We start from the raw sequence: 25,336 nt of genomic DNA, 5'->3' as shown, positions 1-25,336 counted from the left end.
GCTGTCAATCACTCCTGTCAGCAGAAATGAACCCTAATTATCACGCTGTGGGGACCCTAGTTCTGCAGGGAGGCCTGGGCCTTCCTTGGCAGTGGCACCGGATTAAAAGAGACTTCCAAGTGAGGAGGCGCTTGGAGTTGATTTCTTGCACAGCAAAGCTTCACCTGCAGGTCCCTGATCATGCTCACAAAACAGAAGAATGCGTAAGGGTAGGCGTGTGAGGAGTTCACAGCTGTGTCCCCTCATTAGTCCAGGGAGAATCTGAAAGGGAACAGTCTTGATTTCTATCTCACAACAGGATCCCAAGTGATTTCTGGGTCTACCAAAGAAAACCAAGAGAAGAAAGGAGGGGCAATGGCCCTAAGAACATCATGAATTCACAGAGAACTTTCTAGACGCGTTCCCTCTCTGCCTGTTTCGCTTTGGAGTAATCATTAAGGCTCTCGCATACAATGAATGTGGGGGACATCGTGCCTGGATTCCAAGGGAGAGGATCACTGGGATAGGGTGTCGCCTGGGGCCTGTACCTGAGGTAGGGAAAGAACCCTGGAGACAGGGGCTGAAAACCCGGGAGATGAGACTGCCAGAGGGACTTCTGTTCCCACGGCAGCCTGACAGAGGACAAGCCACGCTTTTAAAACTCAATTCTTTAGTAAGGTCTGCGTGGAGGATTGTATTTTACACACACACACAAGAAGTATTGCTTTTATTTGTTTTGTCGTAAGTACTAAACAGGTCAGAGTTGTTTTACTTTTGACTAAAGCCTATGGTGCATTCAGGACAGAGTAGGAAAATACAAATTCTAGTTCTGCTTCTGCCAACATCAACTGTGTAACCCAGGGTCTCTCCATACATCCAGCTGTCCTTCCATCCATCCAATATTTATTGAAGTTAACCTTTATTCTGGGCTGGATTTTCTACGAGTAAAATGAAAGAAATAGTCCGGACTAATATTTTTGACCTTACTTCTTGGGTGTTGGAGGGACTTCCTTCCAAAGGGGGGGGGGGGGGGGGGGGGGGACAATGGGACAGGGTGTGGGACCCCGCCTGGCTTCAACCCACGCAGTCACATGCCCCATTGTTTTATGTGCTGGGCTTCCATTTTAGATTTCTTTGGAACAAAGGGCTTCCTGACTGAGGACTTGCTGTCAGGAGGGTGCCTATGGGCCTTCCATTAATGACACTGTAGCTTTAAGCCAAAATGTTTTTAAATCAAAGACTCTACAGTGTGGGGTAGAAATACAATGTGAGTAAACTGAGAACGCTGCCCCTCAGGGGCTAGCTGTCCCTGTGAGGATAAACAGATTGTAAGTGTGAAAGCCTGCTTGGTCAACCACTGTTGTTAGGATAATAATAATAGTGATTATTACTATAGTCAGATTTACCCACAGGAAAATGAAGAGGAGAATTCAGCCTGCAATTGGGACGAGGTAGGGAACAGCAACCTCCCAGGACTCCAGGCAGGCATTCTGAGAATTTCCAGGGCTTTCCTGGGAATGCTCTGCTCACAGGCTCCTTCCCGTGGGGCTGCTGAGCCCCGACCTCTCCTGTGCGCATCACTGGCGCCGCTACCAGGGGTGGGGGTGTATGTGGAGGGCGGGGGGAGCGAGCGAGCGGGCGGCGCGGTGCCTTGCGGTGATTGGTTGAACTGGAGGATGTTGCTAGGCTACCAGTCCGCGGAGACCGCAGGCCCTGCGGCCCCATCCTCCACAGATCCATCCCGCACGGCAGACCTAATTTGGGCCCTGGGACGGGATACCCAGCAGCTTAAACTGCCAACCTCCAAATGCCCGTCTTTCTAGGATTTTTTTTACTTAGCGGGAGGCCAGGCCGTGAGGAGGCGGGGAAGACAAGCCCTCCGTTTTTACCTTCTCAGTCATCTTGAATAGTTATTTCTCTTTCTGGACCTCAGTGTCCTTCGATTTCTGGGGTTTATTTGTTCCCTATTCATGCATATATTCTGTTTTTTTTGTTGTTGTTGTTGTTTGTTTGTTTTTTTGTTGTTGTTGTTGTTGTTGTTTTCTTCTGGTACCGGGGATTGAACCCAGGGGTACTCAACCACTGAGCCACATCCCCAGCCCTATTTTGTATTTTATTTAGAGACAGGGTCTCTCTGAGATACTTAGAGCCTCGCTTTTGCTGAGGCTGTCTTTGAACTCTCCATCCTCCTGCCTCAACCTCCTGAGCCCAAACTACAGGGATTGCAGGCGTGGGCCACAGTGCCCAACTTACATTCATGTGTATTAAGTGCCTACCCATGTCCCAGGAGCTACATTGAATACTAGGGACATGAGGGTGAACCAGACAGAGCCCATGTGAACAGGATAAACATCACACACTTAAATAAACACAAACCGGATTATTCTTTTTCCCTTTTCTTCCCTTTTTTGCGTTTTCTAGCCCCCGCTTTCCCATACTAAGCCTGTATAGTCCCCCCAGGTTGACAGAAGAGGAGGCGTTGCTCAATGTGCCTGTGCTGCTCTGTCACAGAGGCACACCCTGTCCCTCCAAGCTTCTCAGACTAGAAGGCCGAGTCAGAAACATCCAGAAGGCTTGTCCCTGGTCATTCAGGGAATTATTGGCATAATCAGTGTTGAGTACTTACTAAAAACAGTCTGCTTCACCACCCAATAAAGTAGGCATCCTTATCCCCATTTTACTGATGGCAAAGTTGAGGTCAAATAAAGTTGTTTCACCCAGATAATATATGGTGAAGCTGGAATTTTAACTAAATCAGCCTGAGTTCTTTCCAAGAAATAGATGTGGTCACAGAAAAGAATGAATCTTCCTGAGTGGTTGAAACTAGGAAGTGGCTCCCGGTGCCCTTTCAAATCTTCCTGTCTCTGCATCTTCTTTCCTTATTTTTCCATTGAAATTCTTGGCACAATAGACTCATAAAGCCTGGTGAGTTGGCCACACCAATCAATGTAGTTAATTCTGTTGCTTATTCATCTATCAGGGACGACCTTACTCCAAGCTTTTATTGGGTCATTAAGTCCAGTGGCTCCTCTCTGGGAGCATCTCCATCATGCTTAGGTGTTGCCTTTCCTTTGTTCACACATTGAGCCCCCATTAAATGTCACAGGAGGCTTGGAGGGCATAGGGAGCACAGCCCCCAGGGATTCCCAGCCTGGAGGGAAGGTCTCTGCAGGGCCTTCTATGGGCACAGCACAGTGACAGCCATTGAGAAGAGGGGGAGAATCTCCTTCTCTGAGCAGAGGTGGAGTGGCTAGTGTGGGCTGGGGCTGTGAGCTGCCAACCTTGAGTTTCCTAACCAAGACACATTGGCCTGGTGATGCTACTTTTGAATCCCACCTTGCTGTGGTCACTGTGGGTCCCCGCATCCCACAGCCTGGCAGCCTGCAGCTTGGAAGGGGGCATTTAAATAGGAGAAGGTTCTGGAAAGCACACAGATGCATAAAGAAGTGAGCTAAATTTATCCCTGCTCTCAGAACCCAGCAGTTGCTGCACTTAACACTTGCGTTCCACCAACGGAGAGCTGTTTGACCAGAAGATGTAGTTCTTTTCCCCCCGGGTGGGAAACGATAGGGGGAGAGGAAAGAGTAGAAGAGAGAGGAGAGAGAGAATGACAAAAAGAGACCCAGAGGGGTGCGGTGAGAGAGTCTGAAGAGCGGGACAGAGACTTGGAGAGAAGCAGGAAGATACCAAGAGAAAGGCGTCCTTTGGTTCGTGGCTCAAGTAAGCAGCACGAAAGAATTTTAAGCAAAGCACGAGTCGGGGAGAACCAGACATCTTGCCTCTCCATCCCCCTGTGGCCACCCAACTCTGGCTGCAGTATTGTTAATTTCCAGATTGGACCATTTTCGGACACGAGTTCATTGGAAATGTCAATACTGTTTCCATCCTCTTGGCCACTGTTTGGTCCCTGTCACCTGTCCCCACCCCTGAATAGCTGAGAGTTGACAAGAAATGAATAATATACTAGCCACAATTGAATAAGCCTTACAAGGTATTAAAAATGCAAGCCTTTGACTGGCATTGCCACCTCTAGGAATTCATCCTCAGGAAAATAATTAAGACATGGGCAAAGAATTTAGGTTGAGACTGTTCATTGCAGCATTATTTAGAAAAGCCAAAAAATCAACGAAAGAGGAAACAAACTAGTTAGCCAAACCCCTGTAGGGGAGCTGCTCAATAAATAATGGTATAATCTCGTAAAGCTTTCCACACTGTTTTTAAAATTACATTATAAATAGATATTTATCGACCAGGAAAGACACAATATATTGGTTGGAAAAAGCAAATCATAAATAGTGTCTCTAGTGTATATATTCTTACTTATACTTTCTATAAACAAGAATAAAAATAAAATATGTAGTCTAAGAAGAGAGATCAAATGGTAATCTCTGGATGGAGGAATTCTAAGACCTTTTGGTGTTTTTGTTTTTGTTTTGCTTATCTGCGTTTTCTAAAATCATTTTTTCCACAACAAGAAGGTATGATCTGTGTGACAAGAACACATTTCCTTTCAACCATCCTGGCGGGCCTCTGCCAGGAGCCAGGCAAGCTGAATCAGAGCTCCTGGCCCAGGCGCTGGGAAAGGTCACTGACCTCGCAAGGTGGTAGACTGCTCATTAAGAATTCCAAAAACAAATGTCCCCATCCTGGTTTGAATCCCTATCCCAACCGGGCTTACAGGTGAGACCATCAGTGACCCAACACCTCGGTGTCCAAACCTGCTTCATAACCTGCCCCTGAGTCACCAGCACCCTCCCTGGGGGGAAAACACTGTGCCTGTCAGCACGTGGTAAAGCTGACCTCCGCCAAAACTGCAGGGCCTCCCCACCTCCAGGAGCACCGTCCCTGGTGATGGTTGTGATGTACTGTGGGTCAGGTCGGGTCCCCACCACACAGAATGCAGTGTGCACGCTGAACATTAGCAAGAGAAGGGCATCACCATGGCAACCCAGGCTCCCTCACTCAGCCTCTCATCCCTGGGATCAGCACAGAACCCAGGGAGTTCTCGAAGGCTGGCTGGCTGGCCTCTTCGCTTTTCTCTGCTTCCACACCTATAGAAAGGCCTTGCCGAGTCTTATCTTGCCCGCCTGCAGGACTCGTGTGGAATAAGCTGTGAATTGGAAATCATGAGAGGAGTAGTGTCCTAGTTTTGGTCTGTCCCCAGATGGCTGTGCATGACGTGGTGCAGTCATTTAACCTCTCCCGCTCAGCTGCTCTGTTCATGAACAGCAGAGTAAGTAAGACACGCCATGATTACTTCCGGACATATTGCCAGGCGCCTCGGGACTCGAGAATCTCAAAGTTGGAAGGACTCCTCGCCCTCTGCCCATGCAGGAATCCCCTCGATAAGCTCTCTGACAGAGGTGCTTATCCAACCTCTGCTTGGTTACCTCCCCTGACAGAGAGCTCACAACTGCACAGCTTCCCGAGTAGCTGTTACATGACATTATCTTTAAGAAAGGTCTTCTATGCAGGGGATGTTTAACAATCAGATGTTTGTCGAAGGTCTGGCTCTGTGGCTCAGGGTAGGACACATGTTGATCAAGTCCCTTCAAGGCTCTGGTTCAATTCCCAGCACCAAAAATAAACAACAACACAACAACAAAAAATGTTTAGAAATTTTAGCCATGCTTTTCAGGGCTATTTCCCGCCTCTGATTCTAAGTTGAGAGCGTGTAAGAGAACACACCACCCACTGGAAAGTTTCTGTCCCATAGCCAGGACAGGGAGCGGGAGCATGGGTCAGCCTCCGCCAGAGCCTAGCCGTGGGCGGTCCTGGATCCGGCGGCTTTGCTCATGCGCAGTGGCGGGCCACTCCCGAGAGCTAGGACCTGCGCTGTGCTAGCCTCTCGCGCTGTCCCGTGCAGGATGAGAAGGCCACGTCACTGAAGACCTCTCCTGGCCACTGGGCACAGGCCACTGGTGATGCCACCCCCTGCCCTCTGCTTCCTCTGCAGAGAGTACTCCGAGTCCTGAACGTGGGTCTGGCCGAGGTGAAGAAATCCTTCCTGGGGCCCTTGTCCCCATCCTGCAAGATGGTGCGGATGATCGAGGCAGTTTCCTGTACCAAGTCCTGCCAGAAGACTCCTACAAGTTCGCCACCGGGAAGCTGCACGTGGGCCTCACCCGCTTCACGGACGGAGAGAGCGTGGTGGTCTCGGAGTACACATCCAAGGAAGAGCTCATCGAGGCAAGGCCCTGGGCCTCGACGCCCACGTGGGGTGGAGGGCCGCCTGCCTCTCCGCAGCCCGGGTGGGCCCACTGGCTTCGCTTCCTCCCCTCTCTCCTCTGCTTCCCTGGTCCTTGCATCCTTCACACCTGGCATCTCCTGTGCCAGGAACCACGTTAGACGAGATGGACACAGAGGAACCTAAGGCCAACCAAGCGCCATCCTTGACACCCTTGTCCCTAGGGGCCTGGCCATCCTTCCACCTCTGTCCTGCCCAGCCCTCTGGGCTGATCTTGGAGCTCCTCACAGCCCCGGGTGTGGCCTGCACGATACCACAGCTCCTTCAGGGACTCCCAGCCTGGCTTGCAGGGCGTCCTCTCCTGAATTATTCTCAGTTTGTGGAAAGTCAGGGCAGAGGTCCCCCCTTCTGTCCCCTCTCCAATAGCCTGTGGGAGAAGGTTGAATGATCATCGAAAGGGTTTCTCACTCCAGAAGGGTGCACACCCACCCTGACAGCGCGCAGTGCTAAGCTCACCAATGCAAATTTCACTTCTGAATCACTGTTGCTGGGCAGTGCTGTGAACATGCCCAATTCTCTTTCAGGACAAAGGGGTTTTGCTGCAGGGCCTTCCTTCCCATATTTCCCCTCTTCCCTTCCCCCAAATCAGGGCCGTCCTACTGCACCTCACTTCCTCACTCCAACCTGGCCTGATCCCAGAGTGAACAGGCAGTGGGTACCCATCTTGTCCCCCTGGGTTATCACCCCACTCTTGTAGACCCACCCTCTCATGCCCACATTCCCACTTCATCCCCCAGCCCCCACCTCTGGTTTCTACCAAGCCAACCACAGCAGACCACACCCAACCAGGACCCAGGGCCTTTGCACCTGTGTGCCCTCTACCTGGGCTTCCTCCCCTCCTTCCTGCCCCACTTCCCCTACAAGGGCACTTTCCTTCACCGCCTCCTGACCTGCCCCACCCTGCCCCCCTTCTTTGGGGCCACAGGGCCATGCTCATCTCCGCGAGTACACCTGTCACCCCCTGCACTGTGGCCTCCCTGCTCCTCTTTGTCTGTGAGCATTCCCACCCCCTGAGTCCAGGACCTGGCCCAGGACAGACGTGGACTAATAGTTACTGAATCCCACTGCGTTCAGAAAGTTGGCATCCGCAGGGATCCTGGTGACATTGAGGTCACACCCTTCCTTTGAGGCTGGGACAATAGGCCCCTACTGACCAAGGAGGTCACCAAGGATCCAACTAGTTAGGACCCAAACAGGAATTGAATTTGGAGTTCTGCTTCCCAAGCTGGCACCTTCGCCTGGGGCTTAAGGAGGTTTGCTGGTGGGGGGGCCCAGTGGCCTCCAGGTGAGCCCCCATCCCGGATCTCAGCCCTGCTCTCCCTGCAGGCCCTGTACTGCAGCTGCTTCGTTCCTGTGTACTGCGGCTTCATCCCCCCGACCTACCGCGGTGTGGTGAGTGCCCCTAGTGCTGAGAGGGCTGAGCAGGACCCAGGTGCATCTGGGAAAGCAGATGTGGGTCACAGGACACTGGGATGGGCCTCGATGGAAAGGTCTCCCTTCTGAATTCCCAATGTGGAGGGATTTCTGAGTGCCTTTTAACATTGAGCCTCCTCAAACCAGGGGTGGGGGTTTCGTCCGGATCACCAACACATCCCTGATGCCTGGCAGCACCGAGGCTCTGCCATCTGATTTCCCAGACTTGACAGACAAAGCCTAGAACTTTGGACCTGGAACTTGAATGATGGGAATCTTTGAGGGCTTTGCAGGCCAGGGCCCAGATGGCCTGTCATGAATCTCTGAATCACTCGCAGGATCTCATCAAATAAGTCAGACTCCCATCCAGTGGGTCAGGGCAGGCCGAGAGTCTGTGCCTCCAGTCAGCCTCAAGGGACCTGGTGCCGCTGGGTCACAGGCCACACTCTGAGCAGTGACAGCCCAACCCATGCCCTTCTCATTCAGATGATAGGCTCTTGGTGGCAGATGGCTCGTTCTCAAGGCACCCCTGGCTGATGGGGAGGCCAAGGGTGCGATAATGAGGAGGATGTGAGCCCTTGGGAGGGAGGACAGAGACCAGGAGGGTGTGAGTTGAAGAGTCCACGATGACACCTTTCTGGTGTGGCTTCCTGCCAGAGGTGACTCCCATCTGGAAAGCAGCCAGGCTGCACCCCAGATGGCAGGTAGGGATTAGGAGTGTGGCTCTGCCAGGCTGCCAGGGGCAGGGTCTCTTGCTTCACCCACACACAAGGCTGGAGCCTGTCTCAGCACCATTAAGATGATCAAGGGGAGGCTGAGCAGGTCGGAGCACGGGGCTAGGAGTCCAGAGGCCACCAGGCACCCCCCAAGTGGCCTTGGGCACATCACTAGCCCGTGGGCATCTTGGTCTCAAGACTTGTCCCCGGCCCTGCTGTCCCATGGCCCCCATCCCTTGGCATCCTGCTGGTGGAGGAGGAGCCCGGGGCCTCAGACGGCACTTCTCCCACCCCGCAGAGGTACATTGACGGGGGCTTTACGGGCATGCAGCCCTGCTCCTTCTGGACAGACTCCATCACCATCTCCACCTTCAGCGGGCAACAGGACATCTGTCCCCGGGACTGCCCCGCCATCTTCCACGACTTCCGCATGTTCAACTGCTCCTTTCAGTTCTCCCTGGAGAACATCACCCGGATGACCCACGCGCTGTTCCCCCCCGACCTGGTGGTGAGGGGCAGGAGGGGCTGGGGGCCTGAGGGCGGGACTGGGGTGAGATTGGCAGGCAGGGGGCCACTCAGGTTCCACCTCCCCTGGAAGATCCCCCCTGCTTCCTCCAAGCCTGGCTCCTGGCCAGCTGCTGACTCCCGACCTCAGCCCCAAGCTGAGACCCAGTGTCCTCCCTGTAGACCAGCATCATGTCTGCAGCACTGATGGGCCCGCCACAGGCCCTGCACTCTGACAGTCAGGGAGCTGAGGCAGGACTCAGCGAGCCAGGGCCCGCAGGCCCAAGCCAGCCTGCACCTTAATTTTGTGCAGCCTGGAACTGTGAACAGGTTTTCCATTTTAAAAGTGCTGTTTAAAAAAAAGAAGAAGAAGAGCACGTGGCAGAGACTAGGTATTTCCTATCTGGCCCTGCTTGGAAGAAAGCACTATGAGCGAAATCTCATGAAACCAGTCCCCCAGCATCCTCTGTGTAGATGCTATTACTGTCCCCGTGTTACAGACGAAGACCTCGAGGCTCTGAGGTGTTCCAGCCACACAGCCAATAGGAGAGAGTACTGGGACTTAAAACCCAGACTCCAAACTCTGCTCCTCATGTGGCCCAAATGCATCTTCTCTGAATCTCCCGGAAACTTCTCACCTTTTATTTATTTTATTTTTATTTTTACTTTTACTTTTATTAGTGCCAGGGACCAGACTCAGGGGCACTTGACCACTGAGCCACATCCCCAGCCCTATTTTGTATTTGACATAGAGACAGGGTCTCACTGAGTTGCTTAGCACCTTACTTTTGCTGAAGCTGCCTTTCTTCCCGAGCTCCTGGGATTACAGGCATGCACCCGGGACCGTGCCTGGTCTCACCCTTTATTTTTGTTTCAATTTTTTATTAGTTCTTTTTAGTTTATATGACAGTAGAATGTATTTTGACATATACACACATGGAGTATAACTTCCCATCCTTGTGGCTGTACATGATGTGGGGTTGCTCTGGTCGTGTGTTCACATATGAACACAGGAAAGTGATGTCTGATTCAGGTCCACTCTCTTTCCATTCCCATCTCCCTCCCTTCCCTTCATTCCCCTTTGTCTAATCCAAAAAATTCTATTCTTCCCTCTTGCCTCCTTATTGTGTGTTAGCATCTTCATATCAGAGAGAGAATTCGACCTTTGGTTTTTTGGGATTGGCATATTCCACTTAACTGGAGATCATAGTCTCCAGTTCCATTCATTTACTTGCAAATGCCATAATTTCATTCTTCTTTATGGCTGAGTAATATTCCATTGTGTCCACATACCACATTGTCTTTATTCATTCATCTGTTGAAGGGCACCTAGGCTGGTTCCATAGCTTTGGCTTATTGTTCTTACCCTTTCTTGCCCAGGGGAGGCTGAGGATGCACTGTGAATAGGTTGGACATGCTAACTCAGCATCTCTGGGGACCAGGATCAGGAATTACTCCTTGGGTCCTTGCAGATGGTGAGGGGGGATGGGACACTGGATAAGGACGTTCTGAAGAGCCCATCAAATAAAGTTCAAGAGCCATGGAAGTGGTTGCTGTGGGGTGGGGAGGGGACCGTGATGCAGCTGATCGCTGCAGCCCTGGTTATTTCTGGTGCCCCCACCCACAGATCCTGCAGGATTACTATTACCGAGGCTACGAGGATACAGTTATGTATTTGAGGAGGCTGAGTAAGTACCCTGTGGGTCCCAGGGAGGGAGGGTGGAGGGCTGGAAGTGGAAGGGCTGAATTGAGGGACGGTGCCACACATTTGTGCCCTGGAGAGCTGGAAATGGAGGCAAGGTCCTTGACAAAGGCCACCGTGGCCAGAAAGGAGGCTCAGATCCCCATGGAAAGGGGGCTTTGGGGCTGACTCACAGGACTGGTGGTGAGGCATTTCTAGGGTATTTTGAACTTAAGAACCATGTTTAGGAACTACACAGTTCCAATCAATCTCCCTGGAGAATTTCCTTTCATCTCATTTCATTCTCTTCCATTTTATTCTTTCCAATAAGGTCCTATTGTTAATGTAGAACTAGAGGTTGACTAGTGATATTTATGTGAGACTGTGAGTGAACATTGAGCTACAATCCAGAGAGAAGAGTCCTTGTCCTACGCTGGTCCAAAAAGGTAGTCCCTGTGTCTCCTCTGTGCACCGTCAGGGTGGTAGGATGATTCCAAGGGCCTGTGTTAAGTGAGCCCCAGGAAGTCTCTGATGAATGTCTTTGTTACAAGAATGAAAAGAGTCAGCCAGGCATGGTGGTGCACGCCTGCCGTCCCACTCAGGAGGCTGAGGCAGGAGGATCGTGAGTTCAAGCCAGCCTCAGCAAAAGTGAGGTGCTACACAACTCAGCAAGATGCTGTCTCTGAATGAAATACAGTCCCCTGGCCCCGGAGCCTCCACCTACCCACGGTGTCCTCTCTCTCCCCCTAGAATATATTTTCTTTCTCGCTGTCTCAGGACAAGTCCTGGGGACAGTTACAACGTGGCTCTTCAGACTTGCTTGGTGGCCCTTCTTCCACCTCCCCTCCTCACCCTTCTGTCCACAGCTGGTGTGGACATTTACACCTGTTTGATTGACAGTTTGAAACCCCAGGATGAAAACAAGTGGTGGAATTCCAGGCGTCCCCAGGACACTGGAGGCAGGCATCAGAGGCTGGCAGCGTTGCCAGCAGCCCTGGAATCACACCAAGTAGGAGCAGATCACACCTCCCGCCGGCTCGCAGCCATTCGGGCTCCTCTCCCGGTTGCCAGCGTGTGCCTGGCTCTGTCTGCGCAGGTTCTACCGCCAGCACCTGCCTCTCCTCGGCTGGGCTGGGGCTGGGTTTTTCTGCTGGCACTAGAGCGTGAACAGGACCAATGACACATCCTGAGAAATTCCAGTTGGTGCCCAGAGCCACACTCTTAATCCCCACTTGCCACCTGGGGAGCAGCCTGGCTGCTTCTGGATGGGGGTCACCTCCGCAGGAGCACACCCGAAAGGTGTCACCCATGGACTCTTCAACTCACACCTTCTGTTCACACCCTCCCTCCCAAGGGCTCACCTCCTCCTCATTATCGCACCCTCGCGCTCCCTGTCAGCCGCCTCCGCACAGGGAGGGCACTGGCACTGGCACCTGGGAATCCACATTCCCCACACAGATGGGTGCACGTGGGTGTGGGTGCGGTCGGCGCTCAGCCGGCCGGGTCCAGACACCCATCCGCCTCTGCTCCTTCCTTCTCTCCACTGCCTGCCTCCTCTCCAGGATTGGTAGGTTCTCACACACACACCTGTGGAAACGTGGCCGGGGTCAGGGACAGCAAGCAGTCAAGTCTCCCTGTGCCCTTTCAGGATTTCCCCGCCGACATGCCCAGGCCATTCCTGATCTGTTTCTGTCGTCGTGGGTGAATTTGCATTTCCTAGAACTTTGACAAATAGAATCTCATAGGTTGAATTCTCTCTTATCTGGATTCCTTCCCTCTGCCTAATTATTCTGAGGCAGAGCATGCTCTTGCAAATGGGAACAGATCGCTCAGTTTTTCAAAATTCCCTTCCTGTCCATTGTATGAGCACACCTGTGGCTCACTTGTCCCTTCACCTGTTGATGGACAGTCAGGTAGCTTCCACATTTGCGCTGTTTGGCATGAAGCTGCTTGGACACTGTCCTGTAAGTGTCTGTATGGATACTTGTCTCCATTTCTCCGGTAAACACCTAGGAGTGGAAAACTGGATTGTGTGGTATGTGTATCTTTATCCCACATATAGAGTTGGCTTTTTGTTGTGTTGTTTTTTGTTTTGTTTTGTTTTTCCTGGGTACCGGGGATTGAACCCAGGGTCACTCAACCTCTAAGCCACATCCCCAGCCCTATGTTGTATTTTATTTAGAGATGGGGTCTCGCTGAGTCGCTTAGTGCCTTGCTGTTGCTGAGGCTGGCTTTGAACTCTCAATCCTCCTGACTCAGCCTCCTGAGCTGCTGGGATTATAGTGCATGTGCCACTGCAACCCTCCACATATAGTTTAGTTGTGGAAAAATAAATACCAACCATTTTAAGTGTACCATTCAGGAGAGCTAATTAGATTCATACTGTGTGCAACAGAACTCTAGAACCTCTTCATCCTGCAAAACTGAAACTCTCTGGCCACTGATGGCCAACTCCTCCGGCCTCTGGCTCCCGCTGCTGGCTTGGCTTCTGCAAGTTTGACCACTCTAGATATCTCACAGAAGTGGAATCAAACAGTGTCTTTTTGTGATTCTCCTGCGTCACGTGGCCCAGTGTCCTCAGGTTTGTCGGTGATGTGGAATGTGCAGGGTTTCCTTCCACTTCAGGCTGACGCTCATTTGTCTGTACTCGGTTTTTCTTCACCCATTCACCCGCTGATGGACACGGGGTATTGGTTCGTCCCCCCTTTCCTTATTGCAAAGAATGCTGTGACGGTCATGAGGGTGTGCATTTCTCTCCAGAATCCTGTTTTTGATTCCTTTGGATCTATAACCAGAATGTGTGTTTGACTTTTTTTTTCTTCCCCATTTTTTAGTTGTAGATAGACATAATACCTTTACTTTATTTATTTTTCTGTGGTGCTGAGGACCCAGCCCGGGGCCTCACACGTGAAGCCTTCCCATAGGTGTGCGGTGCTATGTTGGGGTTTTAATTTGCATTTTTCTCATGACTAATGATGTTCAGCGTCTTTTCATCTGCTTGTTTGCTATCTATATCTTCTTTGGTGAAGCGTCTGCTCAACTATTTTACCTATCCCACCTCCACTTTTAATAAGGTTTGTTTTGTATCATAGTTTAAGATTTATAGAAAAATTGTGAAATGGCACAGGGAGCTTCAGTCCACGCCTCCTCCTATCATCATCATTATTTTTGGTACTGGGAATTGAACTCAGAGGTGCTTTACTACTGAATTACATTCCCAGCCCTTTTTGTTTTTTATTTTGAGACAGGGTCTCACTAAGTTGCCCCAGGCTGGCCTTGAACTTGTGATCCTCCTGCCTCCGGCTCCTGAGTCTCCCGGGATTGCAGGCTCGTACCATGGTGCTTAGTTCTGTTATTTACATCTCACATTATAAGATGTCATAGTACGGCACACATACAATAGGGTACACCTATGTCACACTCGTTCCAATTAACCAATGGATATTGAGACATTATTATTGACTCAAAGCTACAGGTTATTTCTTAGCTTTTTTTAAGACTATTTGGGCCATGTCTGCCTCCCCACCCAGACACCAGGGATAATCATGCTTGTCTTTCTCCCTGTGAGTTGAAGTAAGGACAGAAAGGCTGGCAGCACTAGTCCCGTCTATGAAGATAACCTGGGGGCCGTTTTTGCAGATGCCCGGCGATGACGGGTTGATAACGCTGCTGTGACCCGGGTTGTTGTTCTCCCCAGATGCCGCCTACTTGAATTCGCCCTCCAGGAAAGTGATGTTCCCTCGGGTGGAAGTGTACTGCCAGATAGAACTCGCCCTTGGCCATGAGTGCCCTGAGCGCAGCCAGCCAAGCCTGCCACCACGGCGGGAGGAACCCGCACAGCTCTGCACAGAGTTGGCTCCCGAGGGGGACGTCAGGGGTGGCCATCCACCTGTGCCCCCACCCATGCGGACTCCCGAATCCACGTGTGAGTGCCCTGTGGAGTCACCTGCCCCTTCATTCAAGCAGCCACCTGCCCCACCACAGATCTCATCGCTGCCACTCTCTCCAAATGACTTGCTACCGGTGCCACCAGCATCGGGTTCAACTGGGCACTTATCACCAGGCCCAAGGCCTGGCCCGTCACTACCCTTTGCACTACCTGGCCTGTCACCTGTGTCACCTGAGCAGCAGATACAACCATCTAGACTGCCACTCAGCTCACCACCCTCCCAGGAATGCACATCACCCAGGCCACCCCTGGGGCCGTCAGCTGTGGGAACATCTCAGACATCACCCCGAGGTTCTCCTTCAGCATCCCCTGAAGCACAGCCACCGGTGGAGGAACTGGGCCCAGAACAGCCCCCAGGTAGGGACCCCCCTGGCTTCCCACTACATTCTCCTGTCTGGAGTGCTCAGCAAGCACCTAAGAGCACCATGGCTGATAGGCACTGCTTTGAGGGGATGGGTTGGTGAAGGTAGCGGAAGCTTTAGCTGCTCTGCTTGTTATGAGCTCAGGCCACCACAAGGGGGCAGTGCAATCATCAGCTCTTTGTTCCTTTGGTGCAGTAATTCTCAAAGTGTGATCCCTCCAGCCTGTCACTAAAGCATCATCTGGGAATTTGTTAGAATTGACACTTCTCAGGCCCAACCACAGACCTACTAAGTCATAAACAGGGTGGGACTCAGCTGTGTTTTTCACAAGCCCAGATGGTTTTGCTCACTCTGGTTTAACTGCTGCAGGGCTGCTTCAGGAGGTTTTGTTGTGAAAGCCACTGTGCTGGGCAGTGATTCTCAAGAGTGGTCCACAGAAGGCAGCCAGCCTCCACACTATTTGTTACTAGGTCACAATGAAATGAGTGCAGAGATCCAGCAGTTTGATCAATTTTCAACTGATGTGTTTGAATTGTATTTTACAAGAGTACAGTTCACTAAAGATCGCAAATAATTTTTTTTTAACCAATTATTCGCTATAGATAAAACACCTGACAGGGGCTTCTGAGATTGACGGTTCTTGATTCATTACCCCCATAAAAATATCTCCAGCGTAAGAGACAACATGGGTCCCCATGTCAAAAAAACAAGAAGTTTAAAGTATCATATAAATAACAAAAACCACATTGGAGGGTATTCATAGAAAAGCAGACCACTTCTCTCTGGGGAATAAGTGAGGCTTCTTGGTGGTGACAGGAGTTAAAATGGGCAGGCTTTTGACAATCATGCTTTGTGGGAGAAGATGGGATGGAGTAGAAAGAGCTTTCAGATTTTGCTCAAGAGGTTCCAGTGCAGAGCAAGAAAGTGCAGGGCACATTCAGTGTGAAGAGGAAATGTGTGTGACCACCAAGGATGGCCTCGGTGTGATAGGAGGAGAAGCAGCCCAAAGGATGGACTGAAGCCAGGCAATCCTGTGGTCCCTCAACCAAACTTTCATAGTTAAAAGCCCAGATCAGCAAGGTTTGCTTCTTTGGGGATCTGTCCCAAGTCAGAAGTGACCCCCTTTCTCTGGAATAGATTTACTTTGATTCTTTTAATAACAATAAGACAAAAACACAAGGACATTAGAAAATCAAAAGATTTTACGTGCTTTCTTATTTCCTGTTAAAGTACAGTGCATTTATTTGCAGCAGGTCACACCTGAGGGTGAAGGCAGCCATCTTCAGGGGCCTGGGCAAACCTGGTCCTGAGTTGGTGTCTTCACTCATGCCGAGGCTAGACAGTCCAGTGATTCTCAGCTAGACGTGATCTTATTCCCAGGTGGCTTCTAGCAATATCTGGAGATACTTTCTGTTGTCGCCTGGTAGGTGGGGGCCAGGGATGCTCCTACAACAAAGAATTATCTGACCTCATTGGCAATAGTGCCAAAGCTGGAAAACTGTCACAGCCTACAGTGGACCTCACTGCAACATCCCCAGCCATCTGTGGCAGTAAGGCAGAGGGGACCCTCTCAGGTTCGGTGCTGTCAGTCATTTAGGGCTGGCCAGGGTGATATTTGGGGACAGGAAAATCACAAACAACCCAAGGGAAATCCATAAACAGTGGGCAAGCCTCACTGAAAATAGACTGGGGACACCTAGGGACATCCAAGAGGACCCTCACAAAGGAACTTTAGATAGGGAAATATACATTTTATATCACTTACATTTATATCTATTACACAATTATCTTCTGATAGCCTGCATCCCATCCTCACCGAAAACATGCAAAGAGCTTGCTTAAGAATGGTGGTCATGACACTAGTGATATTCTCTATTCCAAGGAAAGAGTGTTGCGTGAAGTCTGTGGTGGAAATCCAGGCCCCTCTGGGGGATTTCTCTGAAAACTCCCCTAAGGTGCTGCCTTCAGGGAGGGAGCCATCCTGAGTCCCATCAAGGGTCCGCCTCAGCCCTTCCACTGCTGCTGCCCTGGGTCTCTATCAAATCTAATACTGTGATTTGGTCCTAAATATGAAAATTTGAGAATAAGAGAATGTAATGACTTTTTAAACTCTCTTGCTTACTTACTGTTGTCATTTCAAAAATGACCAAGTGCCAGATGCGGTGGCACACGCCTGTAATCCCAGTGGTTTGGGAGGCAGAGGCAGGAAGGATCCCAAGTTCAAAGCCACCTCAGCAACTTAGTGAGGTGCTGAGCAACTCAGCGAGACCCTATCTCAAAATTAAAAAGAATAAAATGGGCTGGGGATGTGGCTCAGTGGTTAAGGGCCCCTGGGTTCAATCCCTGGTACAAAAAAAAAAAAAACAGAAAACGACCAAGTACCCCACCCCCACCCCATGTCGCTCATGCCTCCTATATTTTTACTTTGGATGAAGCTTCCCTCGCCTCTTCAAATCCAAAAAGTGCCGTACCTCGGGACCATGTGAAGGAAGCCACCGGCCAGCCTCGCGTGACGTAAGTTCCTTCGCTGGGAACGCGTCCTTCCCTTCGGTGGGGGAAGGGGCCGGGCTGCCCAGCTTGCGCGGTTACCGTCCACCCCTTCACTCTTCTGCTGCGAGGGCGGTGTGGACATCGGCCTGCTCCTGTGGGGGAGGCTGTTCTCCTGGGTTCCCTCCTGCGCACGCCGCGGACGCTCTGTGGGTGCTGCCGGGAAGCACCCCATATTTTACTCTCCGTGAAGCCACAGTTCAAAGCGGGTAGCAGCAGCCGCCCTGGCCTGGGGCAGCCCCTGCACCGTCTGAGTTGAGGGAATCCCATTTTCTAGGGCGCATGAATCGTCCAGTTTGTGTAACACACTGAATTTTTATCTTTACAGCAATTATGAGAGGGTATGAGGTTCTAGACCCCCATATTTTTTTAATGTTCCCTGGGGACCCTTACCTGGGCTCCCTGCTGACTGGATGGCAGTTGGATTGGGGGGGGGGGTGGAATGGGAGGGCGGTGCTCCCACCCACCCTCAACCTCGTCCCTGGCTGGGACAGCCCTAGTCTGGCTGGGCTCCGGGGTCGGCTGCTGCAGGACTGGAGAGCAGCCTCGCCTCGGGGTCACACTCCTCATCATATCAAACTTACCAAGAGGGACCTGCCTGCCACATTATGCATGATTTCAACTCTGCGACTTTTGGGCAGAGTGTGTATAAATGGAATAATTCTGAGCTTAGGCATAAATTTTGCATTGTGTTCACATCATTTAAACTTCCTTGCATCTACATCTAACAGTAAACACAGGCCTGGGTGTCAGTTGCCTAGTGAGCACCATGTTATTTAGGTAGATATTCACTGACAACCATCGATGTTTGCTGGGGATCTCTGGTGCTCCGCCACCCCGTGGGTCCTCCTCCTGAGCTAGAGCAGGTCCCAAGAGGGGTGGACATGCACAGGCAACTAACAAACCACCTGCTTCCTGTCTTTGCCCAGGGAGAGCCCAGGTGAGGATGCAAACTGGGTGAAGAAGGTATTCAAGAAGAACAAACCAAAACCAAGCAGCACCCGAAAAGGCTTCTCGAGGCAACCACGGGCCAAAAAACCAGGCAGCAAAGTGCAGTGAGCACTTTTTCAAATCCCCCCCGCCCCCAGCAGCTCTGGAGACACCTCAGGAACATGGGCGCAGGGAGCCTGGGCTTTGGAGTCAGACCCACCTGGCATGAATTCCCTGCTCTGCCTCAGCCTCATTCAGGGGTCTCAGTCGGGATGCTTGGTGTCTCCGAGTCTCCATTTCCTGATCTGCCAAATGGGGATGATATCAGCTCATAAGGTCGGAAGAGTTGAATGCAATCAACTCTGTGAATCATTTCTCAAAGCAACATCCCTCCTGATTGTCCCTGTCCCAAGTGGGGGTCCCCAGAGAGGCATAAGGACTTATCAACTAGATGAGGGTCCATCTAACCCTGGTAGCCAAAAGCCCACTGCAGAGTCTGGGTAAATAGGGACTTAGTGGGTGCGGGGAGCGGGGTGGTGGGAAGGGGATTCTCAGAGATGCTTGGGAAGTGGGGCAAACCCTCGTGTCCCTTTCTGGATTAAAGGGTGAACAGGGAGCAGATAGGACTCTGTGGGCAGTTGGAGGTTCCTGGGGTCATGGAATTGGTGCAACTTGGGATTGTTCTTACTCCATTCCTTGCTCTCCAACCTCAAGACTTCCTTGAGCTTTGAGGGTTTGTATCTCTGTCTCTGGGAGCTCAAGGTCAAGTTCATTCATGGGACTTTGGGCAGGTCTGTCATGGGGTTGTTTGTTATGCAGCATTATCGTAGCAGCAACAGCTGATGAATACCATCTGCATCTAGAGCTAAAAGGACCAGCTGGCAGCCAGGCAGAGACTCAGGTTCCTTGATTCCAGGGCCAGTTCTCTTCCCACCACAGCGGGACAGTGGGAACTGTGGGTACCACCGGGGCTTCCTTGGTAGATGAACCTTCTGCAGATGGAGGTGCCTTCTAAGGCAGCAGGCAGTGACAGCGTCCAACAAGAATGTTCACAGGCTGAGAGAGCCCTGCTGCAGGTGCTCTTAGAGACTGCCTTGGGCCAGGGTGCCTGCAGCCTCCGTCACAGATGAGGACAAAGCCACTCCTTGGTGATCTTAAGCAATTACAGGCACATCGGCTGCTCTGAACTTCAAAAGCCTAGGTTAGGATAGAAAAGAGAAGCTCAAAAATGCCAGGGAAAGAGAATGAGGAAGGATCCAAGAGGAGAGATCTGCTCATTTCCTCCCAAGCTGTAATCACAAGTACACTGCCTCATTTACAGACTAGTCCTGAATAAACTCCTGGTCCCCAGCTGATACCCCAGGCAACAACAGGAGACAGACCAGAATAAAAGTTAAAGGGCAAATGCACCATATGTTAATCAGTGTTGTTTAAGCAGAGTTGTTTAACATGATCAGTGTTATGTTAAGCAAATTCATACTCTGATGCAGATGGTATTCACTAGCTGCTGCTGCTAGTGAATAATGCTGCATAACAAACAACCCCATTTCAGTGGAGTTTAATGACAAGTATTTATTTATTTTTTCCTTGGGTCTACCAATTGACTTGGACAGCTCTGCCTAGGCTGTAGGTCCGGATTGATTCTGGTCCAGTCTCTTTCAAACCGGGACCAGCAGTTCTGCCAGGCTTGCTCTTCTCTTAGAGCAGGCTGGGTGTGGCTTTCCTCTGCTGGCCGCATCTCCCCTCCAATAAAAGTTCAGTAGTCCTTTGACCCTGGATTATAAAACTGACCCCCCAATTAAGAGACAGTCTACAGGCTACAAATGGAAAAGAATAATTGTCCTGCCCCCAAATTATCCTACTTACTGCCATTGTCTGTCAGACTCCCCAAATTTCTACATGAGAGAGCCTGTTCTTTGGGTTTTATGGAACTCCCCCCTATTCAAATGTGAATATAATAATAATAACCAAAATGTATACAGAACTTATGTTCCAGATACTGTGGCACAGAGCTATTAAGTAACGTGCCCAAAGTCACACAGCTGGTAAGTGGCAGAGCCAGGATCCAATCCAAATTGTCTGTCCCCAGTGTCTTAATATTACCACTGAGCAATACAGCCTCCCAGGGTGGTAGGAGCAGCGGCACGGGAGTCAGAAGTCACAGGGTGAGCCTCCAGTTCTCCACTGAGGCCAGTCCTGCCTCAGTGGGAATCTCAGTTTCTCCCTGTGAACATCTACTTCACCCCACAGTTATTTGGGTCTTAAATGAGAAGCTGCATGTGCAAGTGTCCTGTGTCATTCTGGGCACTGAAGACACATCAAGTCCTGTGATGAGTGCCCAGGCCTGCGTGGGACATTTGGGGGAGTCTAAGGCGGCTTGAAAACCTGGGGTGCCAAGAGAAAGGAGCAGGGGGGTCTCTGAACACAAGGAAGACACAGAGATGAGCCGCCCACGTAGGATTCTCGGCGGGGTCCTCTATTTTAGCACAACATAAATGTCACTCGAAAGAGACATTGTCCCTATTTGTTTTTTATACCTGCATCTTTATAGGATGAGACATTTTATTACTTTTTCTGGCTTTAAAAACAACATGCACTCATTACAAAAAAAAAAAAAATAGTCTTCAGATTTAGAAAAGCACAAATAGAAAGTAAAAATTTCCAGAAACCCCACCACCCAGATGTTAATATTTTGGTGAAGAACCTTCCCTATTTTAAGCATATGCAGACAGACGTGTACTTTTTATTTTTATGGAAATGGCATCGTATGCTACATAATGTTTTATAGCCTGCTTTTGAACTAAATGGTATATGTATATCGTTGTTTCTTTCCATGTCAAATATAGATTTATCAAGTTGGTAATGGATCTGTGGTATTCCATTGGTGTGATGTACCACTGTCTGTGTAATCGATCCCCTACAGATGGACATTTAGGTTGTTTCCACCTTGTTGCTTTTATGGACATTGCTTTGACAAACGTCCCCCTGAACACATTCTTGCACACACGTAAGAAATGGTGTCTGCATTTCTAGAACTAGAATTGCTAGGTCAAAAGGTATATATTTTGGGGAAGTTGTGCATGTGACCAAATCGTCCTTGAGGGGATTATAATAATTTACCCTCCAACCAGCAAATGAACTAGGGTAGATTCCCCTACATGCACGCTCACCAATGCTAGGCATGCTGGGTCCGCTGCCCCTCACCTGCAATTCCGAAACAGAAGATGGTCTGAAAAAACAAAAATCTGTGGTTGTTCCTGTAACAGCAAAAACCTCAGCTATGCCAGAGGTCAAATTATTTGTGGCCTTTCTTCCACATAGTGTGAATTTTCATAACTTGTCTGTAGAAATAGTAGTGTGTCTCACTGTTGGGTGTTCCCAGACCCCATAGGGGAAGCTACAAAACACATAACCGAAGCACTATTTTTCTTTCCCTAAAGTTTGGAGAATTCTGAATTCCCAAGCACATCTGTCCCCAAGGTCTTCAAATCAGAGATGTGGACCTATCTTAATCTTTTAATTTTATTTTAAACTGGGGAAAACTAACACACTTAAATTCCCCCTAAATTAGCTGGCCAGTCACCTCCAAGCGATTTAGTAAGTAATCTGTTCTCTCGCTGCTGATTTAAACGGCACCTATATTTTGTCCTGGCTTCTCACTGGTGTCTGGGCCAGTCCGTTGGCCTGACCGCCTGTTCCTGAGTCAGTAGCACGTGCTGCACCCACTGAGTTTCTCAAGTGCTTTAACGTCTGGTGGACCAGGTGCTGTCTTCCTGATGGTTAGGATTTTAAAAATGCATTGAACTGCTATCAAGTACCTGGACTGTTTCACATTTAATCATCTTTAACCCTGGGGGGTGGGTGGGCTCAGAGAAGTGAAGCACCCATGAATCACACAGCAGAGCCTCCTGGAGTGAACTATTGCAGGGCCTGGCTTCATCCTGGACCAGGTTCAGCAGCACCTGCAGTACAAAGCCTGACGTTGAACTTGACCCGTGGTCCATATCCAGTCACAGCTTGCGCTGAGGTCCAAAGTCGACTTTGACCTATCTTATACGGAACACTGTACGTTTTTCTTTCTTAGCACTCTTGGACTTGTTGACTTGTATTTATTCAAACAACTTTCAGTTAATCCCTATTCTTTGGTGGACACTGGGAACATGATGGCCTTTAGCCTGTCCTCCGTTAATTGGATGGAGCATGGTGTGAATAGATCCATCACAGAGATCTGCCTCTCTCGGAGCTCGGAGGTTCTGTGGGTGAGAGCGCTCCAGGTCAGCCCCGGCAGCATTACCTGGGAGCCTGTTAAAACCTCAGATTCCGGGGTCCAGCCAGACCTACTGAGCTAAGAACCTGGGGCTGACGGGCAATGTGTATCTCACCTGTGAGTCTGAGCTTGCTGGAGTTTGAGAACCGCCGGCTTAGGATGGGAAGGCACGCAGAGGAGAGGCAGCCAGTTCATCCCGTCAGATGGAGGGTCTCAGGGAAGGCTTCCTGGAGGAGGGGAGGAGGAGCAGCAGGCAGGTGGGATGACCGGAGCCAGGCATCCACAGTCTGCCAGCAGTTACTACCCAGACACGGCTGGAGGCAGGGAGAAGCCTGGAGGTGAACTTGGAACCAGGGCAGGGGTGAGTCAGGCTGGCTCGGGAGCCCTGCTAATGGGGCTGAACTTCCCACGTGGCTCTAGGGAGTCCCTGCAGGTTTACCCCACAGGACGACAGATTTGAAAATTATGGAGATCTGAAAACTATCCAAGAATATGCAAGTCTATACCCAGGCGTATCTCCGAGATGATCTCTGCAGGGGTCTTCTTGCAATTTCCCAGAACGGGCCAAGGACTTGCCCAGGGTCACACAGGTAAAGGCTTGGACTTGGGTCTTCTATTACCCATTTTATCCTGTTTCTTCTCACATGTGCTTCCCCCAGGTCTGCTCCCTGCCCACTCGACTTCTCTCTGCTCTCCACGCCTGACATAGTTTGGGTCACCTACAGGCCTCATCCCAGTCGGATCCAGGAATACAGCTGCCCCGAGGTGTGGAATTCCTCAGGGTATCCCCCAAGGCCAGACCCTACCTGTCCTCCCCCAGGATGCTGTATTGACCCCTGAGTCTGTCAATCCAGCTTCTACCCCTGATCTTCCCCTTCCTGGTCAAAGTCAAGGTCAACATTAGTCTATATAAAACCTCCTACACCAAGAAAATAGCACCCCTTCCTGGAGAACTTGACTGTCAGCAGTTGGAATATTGCTATACTGATTTTGTTAAAACAAGATACTTGATGTCAATTGCTAGAAAACTGTACAAATAACAAAGACATTTCTATGTCTATGAATTCCCTACCTCCTTTATATGACACCATACCCTTGCACAGTGTACAACCTGCACAACTGTATTCAGCTCTCTGGAAACCACTCCACCCCCACCTCTTCCTGAAAAACCAAGTACCAATTAAAGTTTTATAAACTGCATAATGTTTCAAACACCCTTTTATCCTCTCCCAGTAGAGCAGCAGAGGACCCTTGAAAAATAAAGTGAAACCTCCAACTGGCTTAGCATAGATCTGTACTTCCAATTTCCACACATGAGGTTGGCTATCAAGGGCTTGGCCACCAGTTAGGGCTGCCCCAGGTGAGCGGATCCAGAAGAGATGCCCTTGGTGGAACTAAAGTTAGGGAAGCCCTCTGTTGTGGGGCGGTGGGGAGATGCTCAGAAATAATGTATCCACGTCCTTTCCCTAGGAAGCCGTGAACCAAGAGAGACAGGAGCTGGAGAGAACCTGAGGACCCCCGGGCCCAGACTTCTCCCTGCTGTTCTCAGATGTCCTCCCCACCTGCAGCCTTTGGGGGCCAGGGGTGACACTTGTTGCCAGTATCAAGGGCACAGAGGGTGCATGTCCCGGGTCGAGCGTCTCCCTGTCCAAATATCCTCTTCACTTCCCTGAGCTCCTTCCCTCCCTTCCACCACGCTGCTCTGCACAGACTGATGGACAGCACTGACCCACCGGAAGGGTACGCGGCACCGCCTCGTGACTGGACTTACCCCAGCCTTGGCCTGACCTTGCTCCTGGGCACGGGCGACCCGGATCCAGGACTGTACGGAAGAGGTGCTGTCCTGTGTCCCGTCCTGCCCAGAGACCAAGCTCTTCTTTGGTTTGATTTTAAACCTCCCAGCGAGCGAAAGGCTCCACTCGGAACCGCCAGACACCCGCCCACCGCCGCTGGGATCCCCTGGTGGAGCCGCCTGGCGCGCAGCCGGCCTTGAGATCTCAGACTCCCCAGGGGTCCTGCGGTGCTGCCATGCCCAGACCCGGCACCCTGCACTTCCCGAGTCATGGTGTGGCTGTGGACAGTGTCAAGGAGATGAGACCAAATGTCCCCCTCGCCCCCATCCCAGCACTCATCCACAGCACCTGCTGTTCACGCCTCACTGGAAACGGTCCCTGAGAAAGACACCTTGGCCTCAATTTTCCCAGCCTGTCCAGAGAAATGGGTGTGGCGCTGCCGCCAGAGAGGGGGACCCTCAGCCCCAGGTGGGCGCGGTCAGGAAGCCGGGCTGCCACAGGCCTCAGCCGCATTTGATTAACAAATCCTGGAATGCAAAACCCAGAGGACAACTGTCCAGGGGGCACCGTCACCCAGGGCGGGAGGTGCGGGCGTAAGCTGAGGCGGGTAGGCCGTTGCAGGGGCGCAATGCCCGCCTGCAAGGCCTGAGGACAATCGGTCTTGGGACCCTGTGTCCTCTGCCTGCTTGACTGACTCTGGCCCTGGCAAAGGAAGCAGCTGGAGGTTTGTGTGGCAGGGAAGAGGAGGGGCCCCTCCTGGCCACCCGCCTTTGGCCCAGGTGTCTGTCTTCTGGGGACACATTCCTTGGTACACAGAATTGAATTTACTAATAACTATGGTTTTCATTCTGCATTTGGAGCCTAGAAGCTTTCAATATCCATAACAAGGATCCATAATCCCCTCGCAGATCTGTCTCCACGTTAATTCATTTCCCTGATTTCGAGGTA

General features: G+C 50.9%; 1 protein-coding gene across 1 annotated transcript in view; it reads left to right on the top strand.

Annotated features, from left to right (window-relative positions):
* PNPLA1 (patatin like domain 1, omega-hydroxyceramide transacylase) overlaps positions 1 to 23,768 on the top strand; it is a 36,824-nt gene extending 13,056 nt beyond the window's left edge. The window contains 9 exon segments of the mRNA XM_079148446.1: positions 5,940 to 6,031; positions 6,034 to 6,168; positions 7,553 to 7,618; positions 8,654 to 8,863; positions 10,487 to 10,547; positions 14,238 to 14,846; positions 17,287 to 17,365; positions 18,328 to 18,453; positions 23,255 to 23,768. Of these exon segments, the coding sequence (XP_079004572.1) occupies positions 5,940 to 6,031; positions 6,034 to 6,168; positions 7,553 to 7,618; positions 8,654 to 8,863; positions 10,487 to 10,547; positions 14,238 to 14,846; positions 17,287 to 17,365; positions 18,328 to 18,453; positions 23,255 to 23,435 (1,559 nt within the window). The 3' untranslated portion in view covers positions 23,436 to 23,768.
* The last annotated feature ends 1,568 nt before the right edge of the window (positions 23,769 to 25,336 follow it).

This window comes from Sciurus vulgaris (genome assembly GCF_902686455.1).
Source record: "Sciurus vulgaris genome assembly, chromosome: 7".
NCBI classification, from domain to species: domain Eukaryota; kingdom Metazoa; phylum Chordata; class Mammalia; order Rodentia; family Sciuridae; genus Sciurus; species Sciurus vulgaris.
This window is presented reverse-complemented; position numbering and strand designations above follow the sequence as displayed.